Genomic DNA, 12,213 nt, shown 5'->3' on the forward strand with positions numbered 1-12,213 from the left:
CAGCTCGTCTATATAGACTCACTGGCCTGTCAGCTCGTCTATATAGACTCACTGGCCTGTCAGCTCGTCTATATAGACTCACTGGCCTGTCAGCTCGTCTATATAGACTCACTGGCCTGTCAGCTCGTCTATATAGACTCACTGGCCTGTCAGCTCGTCTATATAGACTCACTGGCCTGTCAGCTCGTCTATATAGACTCACTGGCCTGTCAGCTCGTCTATATTGACTCACTGGGATGTCAGCTCGTCTATATAGACTCACTGGCCTGTCAGCTCGTCTATATAGACTCACTGGCCTGTCAGCTCGTCAATATCCACTCACTGGCCTGTCAGCTCGTCAATATAGACTCACTGGCCTGTCAGCTCGTCTATATATACTCACTGGCCTGTCAGCTCGTCTATATATACTCACTGGCCTGTCAGCTCGTCTATATAGACTCACTGGCCTGTCAGCTCGTCTATATTGACTCACTGGCCTGTCAATCCAAAGACACCAATGATCTCTACAATAATATAAATGAAACATTTACACAAATATATGAAAGTTCTAAAATTATGAAAACAAAGTATAAAAAACGAAACCCACACCCATGGCTCAACGATAATTTATTAAAATCGTGTAATATTAGAGACAAATTATATAAAAAATGGTCGCATAATAAATCAAATATAACAAATGAAACTATTTATAAAAATTATAATAATAAGCTGAATAAGTTAATAATTAAAGCAAAAAACGATCATTTTTATACCGAGTTCGTAAAAAATCGATATAATATTCGTGGAACTTGGCAAACAATTAATAAAATAACCGGAAAGAAAGTTAGTAATATAGATGAAAATATTAAACTGAGCTTCAACGGTGAAACAATGAAAGACATAGCCGATAATTTCGCTGTCAATTTTAACCAAAACGTAATTAACATATTGCATCCTTGTAATATTGTGACACTAAATAATACAATAGAAAGAACTTTATCAAATTCGATGTTTCTTGAATACGCAACAGAAACTGAGATATATGGTATACTAAAAACACTAAATTCGAGTAAAAGTGCCGGTATAGACAATATTAGACCCATAGACATTAAAAACAATGCAAATATCCTCACACCCATAATAACTAAATTAATAAACAATAGTATGCAAGAACCATCAATACCACACACATTGAAAACATCAATAATAAGACCAATATATAAAGGAGGAGTTAAGTCTGATTATGGTAATTATAGACCTATCTCTATTCTGCCTGTAATAGAAAAAATTTTAGAAGAAATAATTGTTAGAAGACTAACAAATTATCTAACTAAGCACAAAATCATAAATAAAAACCAATATGGCTTTCAAAAAAATAAGAACATAAACCAATTACTCGGTCATTTTTCGAATCACATAAACCAAAACTTGAGTCAGCAAAATAATTGCCTTGCGCTCTTCATTGATTTCAGTAAAGCCTTCGATACCCTCTCTCATGAAAGAATGATAAATATGTTGGAAAAAATTGGAATCAGAGGATACTGCCTTAAATGGTTTCAAGAATATCTTACAGAAAGATTTTCTAGTGTAAGAATAAATAAAGAAAATAGCAAATATATGCCTACACTGCACGGAGTACCTCAAGGATCCAAACTAGGACCAATATTATATCTCATATACACAAATGAGATGACGCAACATTTAAAACACAGCACATGTTTTACGTATGCTGACGACACCACCATAATTGTTTGCAACAAGGATATAAAAAAAGCAACAAACACAATGCAAAAAGAATTCAATATAATTACGCAATGGTGCCATGATAACGGATTAGTTATAAACGCAAATAAGACAAAAGTTATGCACATAAGGCCGCGAAATATGTCAAAAAGTAACATTTCACTAATATTCCATAATTATGAGTGTATTCATTCAACTCCTGAGAATAGTTGTGAGTGTACCACGCACTTGGAGATTGTAGAGAATTACCAATATTTAGGTGTACAACTGGACCACAATTTTAAGTGGAAAATTCATATAGAAAACTTACAAAAAAAACTACGTAAAGCTGCTTTTGCACTGTACCATCTGGGAAACTGCGCACCATACTATGTACTAAAACAAGCATATCATTCTCTAGTAGAATCTACACTACGACATGGTATTACAGCTTGGGGAAATGCGCGTTGCTGCAGAATACTGCAGAAATCCCAAGATCAAATAGTTAAATCATTATATAAACAACTCGGCAATACTCGTATTACAAATACAATAAAGCAAATGTATAAAGAGCAATACATATTAAACATAAAGGAACTATACTCGATAACAATTGTCAGCGAATTTGGGAATGATCCAATTCTTGCAAAACATATAGATCATGAACAACACACGAGAAGACGAATAGAAGGACGCTACATCATTCCAAGATTTACCAATGAATATGGTAAATTTTCATTGGCTGTTGCCCTACCCACTATTCTGAATGAATTACCAACTGAAATCTTAGATTTAAGAAACAAAAATATTAAAATCAAACATATAAAAAAATTCTTTATTAATAATTTATAAAATTTAATCAATACAAGTTTTTGATAATGCTACAGCTAAAAGAATATAATAAAATGAAGAAATGTACAATGTATTTTTAAGAACCCACAGACAAACCAATTTGGTTTCGTGGGAATTTCGAAAAATGTAATGAATTTCTAATTATTTGAAATAAAGATAATAAAAAAAAAAAAAAAAACTCGTCTATATAGACGCACTGGCCTGTCAGCTCGTCTATATAGACTCACTGGCTTGTCAGGTCGTCTATATAGACTCACTGGCCTGTCAGCTCGTCTATATAGACTCACTGGCCTGTCAGCTCGTCTATATAGACTCACTGGCCTGTCAGCTCGTCTATATAGACTCACTGGCCTGTCAGCTCGTCTATATAGACTCACTGGCCTGTCAGCTCGTCTATATAGACTCACTGGCCTGTCAACTCGTCTATATAGACTCACTGGCCTGTCAACTCGTCTATATAGACGCACTGGCCTGTCAGCTCGTCTATATATAATCATTGGCCTGTCAGCTCGTCTATATAGACTCACTGGCCTGTCAGCTCGTTTATATAGACTCACTGGCCTGTCAGCTCGTCTATATAGACTCACTGGCCTGTCAGCACGTCTCACTGGCCTGTCAGCTCGTCTATATAGACTCACTGGCCTGTTAGCTCGTCTATATAGACTCACTGGCCTGTCAGCTCGTCTATATAGACTCACTGGCCTGTCAGCTCGTCTATATAGACTCATTGGCCTGTCAGCTCGTCTATATAGACTCACTGGCCTGTCAACTCGTCTATATAGACTCACTGGCCTGTCAACTCGTCTATATAGACGCACTGGCCTGTCAGCTCGTCTATATATAATCATTGGACTGTCAGCTCGTCTATATAGACTCACTGGCCTGTCAGCTCGTTTATGTAGGCTCACTGGCCTGTCAGCTCGTCTATATAGACTCACTGGCCTGTCAGCACGTCTCACTGGCCTGTCAGCTCGTCTATATAGACTCACTGGCCTGTCAGCTCGTCTATATAGACTCACTGGCCTGTCAGCTCGTCTATATAGACTCACTGGCCTGTCAACTCGTCTATATAGACTCACTGGCCTGTCAGCTCGTCTATATAGACTCACTGGCCTGTCAGCTCGTCTATATAGACTCACTGGCCTGTCAGCTCGTCTATATAGACTCACTGGCCTGTCAGCTCGTCTATATAGAATCACTGGCCTGTCAGCTCGTCTGGGGACAGGCAGTATATTTAGATGAGCTGTGGTGTCATTGAATTTATACTGCCGATTTGCGATCAAAAGGAGTCTTTTTGTCGACTAGAAATCGCTCTTAAATATTTCATTTGAATATCCTTCCGAATCAATAACATTTATTTGATGAGAATAAAACTTTTTTTATTGTAACAAAGTACCTGATGATTTGAATACTTTTTTGTATTATCTTTACTTTCCCTTGTGCTTTGCCCTGTACTCTATGTACCCAATCAGCATTACCAAGTAGCTGTAGAACGAAATGCAGTGACATAGTATTCCCATTTTTAAAGTCAAATTAGTAAAATTGATTTTTCCATCTCATCCACTCCTCTCGATGATGACGACGACGTACCCATGCTGTGGAGCAGTTATTTATCTCCGCTTTTGTTCCCCTTTATCACACTTTTCTGCCTTTAGCAACGACTTTCTCCCTGCCCACCTCTTAACATACATTGCCTTAATGCTCGCAATGGCTTTTTTAAACCCCTTTTGTATTTTTCCAAAATGTTTTTTTTTCTTCGAGATTTTGTTTGAAATATTTTATTCTTTTACATCCTCATCTTACCTACCTTCCTCCTTTCCAATTGAGTTCTCCCTTTTTTGGTTTATTTTCATTAGATTAATTTTATAAACCTTTTGTTCGAAATGATTTTTATTCTAGCTTGGAAAAGTTTTTTCTATTCATGCTGCTGGTTCTTTCACTGGTGTTCAATAGATGCGATTTTTTGGGCAGGGGGGAAATGATTTTTTGTACAGTAAAGTTCTTTGAAAAACGTATACGTGAAGACTATATGGGAAATTTTTAAAAACAAATATGAAAGAACTTAAAACCATTATTCCGCTAAAGGGCTACGTAACCTTTGCGAACTAGGTAAACTTTTGACGGCTAGTAGACTTTGTGGGCTATGCATACTTTGAGAGGGATGTGAAGCTCTTTACAAAGGATGTATCTGGCTATATATATCAGTTAAAACCCCGTAATTTTTTAATGACCTGAAGCTTGTATACGAGTTGATTGCTCCGGAGTATTTATAGGTATACTCAGTTCACCTGAATAGGTGGCTTTTTAAGACGACTTGAGGGTAGGTTTGGAAATGAATATAGACCATTTAAATGGGTAGGGGATGTACATAGACGAGTGGAAGGATTAGAAGTAATATACAGATGATTTAAAATGCTACGTTTTGTTTTTATACATTTTGAGAAGCTAAATCGGTATGCACCACATAAAAGCCCGCATAGTGAAGGCCAGGCCAAGGTCTTTATACACCAACAGAAAGCCAGAGTGTGATTGTCGACATCAAAGTGCGTGTTTTCTTTTTTTACAAGAACATTTCTGTAGTCGAGCTTCAGGACCAAGTTGAATCTAATAAGATTCAGGAAGGAGAACATATGTAGACGTACTGCGTAGAATTTAAATGCACAATAAAACTAGAAGTTGTGGTTAATTAAATTGTACGAAGGTCCCTCGATATTTTCCCCCGAAAGTGCATATATCTCAAACCTGAAAAGATGTAGGATATAACCGATTTATTTACCGGAAAGAGGACTCCAAGACCATTTAAATGATGAATTTTTTTTGAAGTTGTGTTTAATTAAAATTGGGCGTAAATAGGAACACCTCAGGATTTAAGAGTCTTTTATGGTAACTGTTTTTTTTGTCAAGAAAAAACTGCATATTATTTTAACAAGGACTTCAGGACCTTTACAATATCGTACGGCTGGTAGACGCACAGAGATCTATTTAGGACTGCCTGTGAATTCCCTGGATATTTCCAGGAAGTTGAATATATCTCGAACTGGAAAAGATTTGGGCCTTTCCAATGAGGCTTTTCTGAAAAAAAATCAAGGAATGAGAGAATCAGCAATGTTCCAAAGACAATATATCTATTGCAATCTGTAAAAGCAAGAACATCTTCGAAATGTCTTTTGAGGTCTGAATACCTCCTAGAGGTCTTTCATAGCCACAAAAACATTACATACGTCTTCTATATATTCTATAAAGAATGATCTTCCATGGGTATTCTATAGACAGACCTTTCACTGGACTTACAGAGACAGAACCTCGTTGCTTATGTTTCTATAGCCAAATAAATGTCCTCAGGCTTGTTTTAAGATAGAAGACCTTTTACCCCTGCAGGACTAACATAAGTAGGAACCCTTTTCCCTATTGTCTTCTATAGCCAGGAAATACTTCCAAAGGCTTTAAAAGTTTATAAAATACTGACCCTTTGTGGAGGAGATACCAGTAGGATTGGACCATTGGGTCCCATATTTTGTACAAAGTTTAGTTCAAATCGGACAGTCCGTTCGCAAGATTAAATTTCATTAACAATTTTAACATTTTGTGGGGGAGGTACCAGAAGGTGTGGGCATATATTCCTCATTTTCGAACTTGAACTAAGTTTGGAGGAAATATTACCATGTGCAAAGTTTGGATAGAATCGGTTACTTGCTTCGAAAGTTATCGTGCGCACCAGCCAGACGGACGGCCATTTGAAAATCGACTCCAAATTGTCTGAAACCGATTTGGTGCAAAGAAACATGGCGTCTGAAACCAATATTTCTATGAAGCACATTTTTTCCGTATCAACGTGTATATAGCCTCATTGGGCGGAAGTCATAAAATGAGACCTCACCCAGGTCTTCTATACATAGGAAACCTCCTTTAGGACTTCAAATAGAAAATCTTTCCCAACTTTTTCCATTGCCACAAGATCTTCCTGCTATAGAGAGAAGATTTACCGCAGGCTATTTAGAAATAAAAGATCTCCCACAGGGGTTTTAAACACATAACCGTCCACAGGCATGCTGCAGATTTATATCTTCGATAGATAAAATATAATTCACAATTTTTTTATGGATAAAAGACCTTCGACAGGTCTTCTATAAATAGAAAACCGTCGACAATTTTTTTATAAATAGAAGACCTTCGACAGGACTTCTGTAGCTACAAGACCTTCGATAGTGCTTCTATAAATAGAAAAGCTCCGACAGATCTTCTATTGTAAAAGACCCTCGAAAGATCTTCTATAGATAGAAGACTTTTAATAGCTCTTTTATGTATAGAAGCCTTGGCACAGATCTTCTGGGGATTGAAAATCTGCTCGAAGTATTCTATGGATAGAAGTTCGCAATTCTTTTATATACAAAGGATCTTCGAAAATTCTACTGATACATTGTGGTATAAATGGTGTTATTTATTTTTATTCCTCAGGTCCTCTATAGGTGTAAGACTTTTTTAGAAGTTCCGCAAATCCTTTATATATCTTCGAAAATCTACTCATACATTGTTGTGTAAGTGGTTTTATTTCGGTATTCAACGTATACCGAATGTATTCTTTAGATTGGAGCTATTCCTCAGGTCCTCTATAGGTGTAAGACTTTTCACAGGACTGTAACAGACTTTCCGCTGAACATCTATGTAAGGAAAGCATTATTTAAGTCATTTATGGATAGAAGATCGTTCACAAGTCGTATTTCAATGACTTTTAATAAGGTCGATTCAGCGACGCTTCAATCGACGCTGTAATATTGGCATGGACCCAAAACGAAGTCACACAATGTTCAAAGTGAAGGTTTCAGTGGCCAATTCTGATAGCCTCTCCGAAAAAATAACATCATCATAATCCTTCAGAAGTGACCGAAATAATACCTCATGTTAGAGAACTCTTTTTAAGATGTCCCGTGTATATTCTCTAGATAGAAGCTTTGCCTCATGGTTTCCATAGATGTAAGACCCTAGTTGGACTTCAATAAATAAAAGACTATCTGCAGGTCTCTATGTCCGAAAAACTGTCCTCAGGTCTTTCATGAATCGAAAATCTTTTATGGGACCTCTGTAATAAAAATTTACAATTATGACAATCTTTTTTTAGGGATCTCCATTATCTTTAATTACTGAAATATGCTACAGTTACAATATCCTGGCCCCAGGCTGTCTTATCTTAGTCAACTCAACTTTTTTTTACATATATATTAAATGTTGATATAAAATTTGTTCTAATACATATCTTTTTTTCTTTTCTCCTTTCTCTCCCTCTCCCTTTTTTTCTATTTTATCATCCACAGGGAAGATTGTATGATAAGGATTCACAAAATGTTACGAACTGGTAAATTGGATCATGCCATTGCATTAATGCGAGCTGCCAGGTAAGTTTAGCATCATTACATACTAAGAAAAAGAACCAACGAAGGAAAAACGCACACCCGATATAGAGCGCAAATGAATGAATATTTTGGATGTGGAATTGTGGTGTGGTAGGGGGTCTGGCGGTATGAAAACAATACTGCACGGCCAAAAAATGCCTAAGAGAATTGCAAGTGAATTGAAATTGACGTTGGGTAGGTAGGTATGTTGTTACATGGTTTCGAATTTCCGATTTTCTGCTTTTTTGTCTAATGGTCCCGCTAATGGTATTTAAAATGTATTTTGATTACTTCGCACATTTTGATGAAGGAGAGATGAAAGTAGAAAAAACGACGACGACGACGACTACGATTGATAAAAGTGTGTTAATTTCAATGATAACGATTGCATAAAAATCTGACTGTCTGCCTGTTTGCGATGATGTGTAAGGAAGCGTATTTGTTGGAAGACTTTTTTCTTTTTGACGAGAAAAAAAGTAATTCGAAAGTATTGAATAACTTAGTTTCTTTAGGCATTTTTGAACAATTTTGAGTAATCTTTAGAGATTTGTTTGTAATCAATCTAATGTTTTCATTGTTATAGTGATGTTATTCGGTCGGCAAGCGGGTGAGGTTAAATGTGTAAACATATGTGTCACAGAGTGATGATGGAGTAAGGGAGGGGTATGAAGCAAATAAGGGTTTATTATTTTTCCAAATATTCTAATTAGGAAAGTCCCTTGAGTTTTATATATATCTCGAAACTGAAAAGTGTTAGGTACTTCCAATGAATACCTGCAGACACAATCAAGGAATTGAGGAATGAAGCTGTGACACATGTCTTCTACGGGTTGAAAACCTCTCATATGGCATCTACAGGTAGCATATCTTCCAAAAGTTTTCTATATAGCCATATATAATGGAATGAAGAACTACGAAATAACCTTGAATCCTGAATAACTTCTAGAGGTCTTCCATAGTTAGAAAAAAAGAACGGTAACGACTTGGACTGGACTTACAGAGGTAGACCGACATCTTTTCCCATGTATTTATAGTCAGATACATTCCTACAGGCTTGCTTTAAGAAAGTGAATGGAATGCCCACCATAATTAGGGGAGAGTGTCACAGTTGACCAGATATAACCATCGTATCACCAGGTTTGATAAAGGACATTAACTGGCAGACTATTACATCCATCACCCAAGGAAGTCCTACTTATATTAACCATAGAAAATATTAGCAGGACCTAAGACTTTTGAGGCATTACTCCGCAACAGCATTAGTGCAAGTTAGTAAGTTGCCCTTCAACACGGTAACGACCTTCCATGCTATCATGTTATCTTCCACTTGATCTTTAAATTTTATTCGTGGCCTTCCCCTTCTGTGTGAACCATCAGCTGGTTCGCTTTTATATGCCTTCTGGGCTGTGGCATCTTCATCCATTCTCACAACATGACCTAGCCAACGTAGTCGCTGCAGCTTAATACGTCCAACAATGTCGATGTCCGAGAATACCTGGTACAACTCATGCTTCATTCGACGGCGATATTCACCATCAACGCAGATCGTCCCATAGATCTTTCGGAGAATTTTTCTCTCAAACACTACAAGAGCTGTCTCATCTGCTTGCGCAAGTACCCATGCTTCAGATCCATATAACAGCACGGCTAGTATTAGCGTCTTGTAGAGTGTGAGTTTGATCTGGCCGGAGGTGGCCTTGCTTTTGAGTTGTTTGCTCAGACCATAGTAGCAGCGGTAGGTCATCATTATCCTTCTCCGAATTTCAAAACTGATGTCATTCGTTTTATTTATGGCGGTACCAAGGTATATAAAATCTTTGACTACCTCGAAGCTGTTGTTCTCAAGTTCCACAGTCGGTCCGAGTCTACTGGACGTCTTGCGCGTTGATACCATCAGCTTGGTCTTCTCGCCGTTTACTGCCAGACACACTTTGGCAGACTCCTTCTCAATTTGTTCAAAAGTGGCTGTTACCGCTCTAAATGTTGTGTCGATGTGTTTTTCGTGGTTTTTATACCCTTCACCACACTGTGGTACAGGGTATTATGTCTTTGTGCATATGTTTGTAACAGGCAAAAATAATCGATATAGACCCATGGTTCCTTTTGAGAATATGCATAGAATCACTTTCAGAGTCGATTTATGCATGTCCGTCTGTCTGTCCGTCTGTCCGTCCATGTATTTTTGTTAACAAAGTACAGGTCGCATTTATGATCCGATTTGGATGAAATTTGGCACAGGTCACTTAATTGGCCCAAGGACGAACCCTATTGAAATTGGAGAAAATCGGTCCACGTTTAGGCATAGCTCCCATATAAGGGTACCCCTATATGGGGTACCCTTATATGAGCGAGTTTTTTAACTGAATTCGCTGAAATTTGGTACTTTGAGTTCTTATTGGGTAGCAAATCTCCCTACCAAAAATTATAAATGAAGGTCCATTTTTTCGGATAGCCCCCATATAAGATTACCACCAATTTTCGGTATTTTGGGGGTTTTGATCGCATTTTGCGACCGAATTCGCTGAAATTTGGTACTTTGTGTTCTCATTAGGTAGCAAATCTCCCTACCAAAAATTATAAATAAAGGTCCATTTTATTCGGATTGCCCCCATATAAGGGTACCCCCAAATTTTCGGTATTTTGAGGTTCTTGAGCGCGTTTTTTAACTCAATTCGCTGAAATTTGGTACTTTGAGTTCTTATTGGAAAGCAAATCTCCCTACCAAAAATTATAAATAAAGGTCAATTTTTTCGAATAGCCCCCATATAAGATTACCCCCAATTTTCGGTATTTTGGGGGTTTTGATCGCATTTTTCGACCGAATTCGCTGAAATTTGGTACTTTGTGTTCTTATTGGGTAGCAAATCTCCTTACCAAAAATTATAAATAAAGGTCCATTTTATTCGGAAAGCCCCCATATAAGGGTACCCCCAATTTTCGGTATTTTCGGGTTCTTGGGCTCGTTTTATAACTGAGTTCTCTGAAATCTTGTACATTGGGTTCCTATTGGGTACCAAATTACTCCACTAAAAATTATAAATATAGGTCCAGTTTTTCTGGTAGTCCCCATATAACGGTACCCCCAAAATTTTGGTTTTTTTAGGGTTCTGATCGTATTTTTCGACCGAATTGACTGTAATTTAGTACGTCGAGTTCTTATTAGGTAGCACATCTCTCCACTATAAATTATAAATATTGGTCAATTTTTTCTTGTAGCCTCCATATAAGGGAACCCCCCAATTTTCGGTATTTTGAGGTTCTTGAACCAAATTCTTTTTATACCCTTCACCACACTGTGGTACAGAGAATTATGTCTTTGTAACAGGCAAAAGGAAACCAGACAGACCCATAGTGCCTTTTGAGAATATGCACAGAATCACTTTTAGAGTCGATTTAAGTATGAAATTTGGCACAGCGTAACAAATTAGGTCTAAAATGATGTGTGTTAAGTTTCCTGAAAATCGGTTCAGATTTAGATATAGATCTCATATATATATATATTCCTATATATATTCCTAGGATAGGATGTCCTATATATCTCTCGATTTGCACTAAATTTGGCTCAGCGTAATGAATTAGGTCTAGAATGATGTGTGTTAAGTTTCCAGAAAATCGGTTCGGATTTAGATATAGCTCCCATATATATTTTCGTCCGATTTAATGTAAATGGTGCACCAAAGTCCATTAATATCTTTCGGTTTGCACTAAATTTGGCACAGCGTAATGAATTAGGTCTAGATGTGTGTTAAGTTTCCTGAAATCGGTTCAGATTTAGATATAGCTTTTATATCTGACCAAATGAACAATTTAGTATCGGTTGTAGAATGACGTGTTTATGGTTCCAATTTCCAATTTCCTTTAAAAATGCGACGTCTGTTAGGATTCATCTGTTGAATATACTCAAAGTGGTGAAGGGTATCATATAGTCGGCCCCGTCCGACTTTACTACTTTTTTTACTTTTTTTTTCAGGATTTGGCGCAGAGTGAAAATCTGGTCTATGGTTTTGTCAGGTCTGAAGCCGCATTGGTATGGTCCAATAATGTCATTGACCATTGCCTTCAGTCGTTCACACTGTACGCTGTATAGCACTTTATATGCGACGCGAAGGAGACTTGTTCCTCTATAGTTGGCACATGTCGTCTTGTCTCCTTTTTTGTGCACGGGACACAGGATGCTGAGGTTCCAATCATTGGGAATGCATTCTTCTAGCCAAATTGTACTAATCAGCTGGTGCATACTCCTTACCAGCATCGGCTTGTAACCCAACGGCAC

General features: G+C 37.4%; 1 protein-coding gene across 1 annotated transcript in view; it reads left to right on the plus strand.

Annotated features, from left to right (window-relative positions):
* Positions 1 to 7,956, plus strand: part of LOC133322191 (protein timeless homolog) — a 178,561-nt gene extending 170,605 nt beyond the window's left edge. Inside the window, exon 10 of the mRNA XM_061531236.1 lies at positions 7,863 to 7,956. Within this exon, the coding sequence (XP_061387220.1) occupies positions 7,863 to 7,947 (85 nt within the window). The 3' untranslated portion in view covers positions 7,948 to 7,956. The remainder of the gene's footprint in view (positions 1 to 7,862) is intronic.
* The last annotated feature ends 4,257 nt before the right edge of the window (positions 7,957 to 12,213 follow it).

The sequence above is a fragment of the Musca vetustissima genome, unplaced genomic scaffold, assembly GCF_032173495.1.
Source record: "Musca vetustissima isolate MV318-11 ecotype Yass unplaced genomic scaffold, APGP_CSIRO_Mvet_v1 utg21807, whole genome shotgun sequence".
NCBI classification, from domain to species: domain Eukaryota; kingdom Metazoa; phylum Arthropoda; class Insecta; order Diptera; family Muscidae; genus Musca; species Musca vetustissima.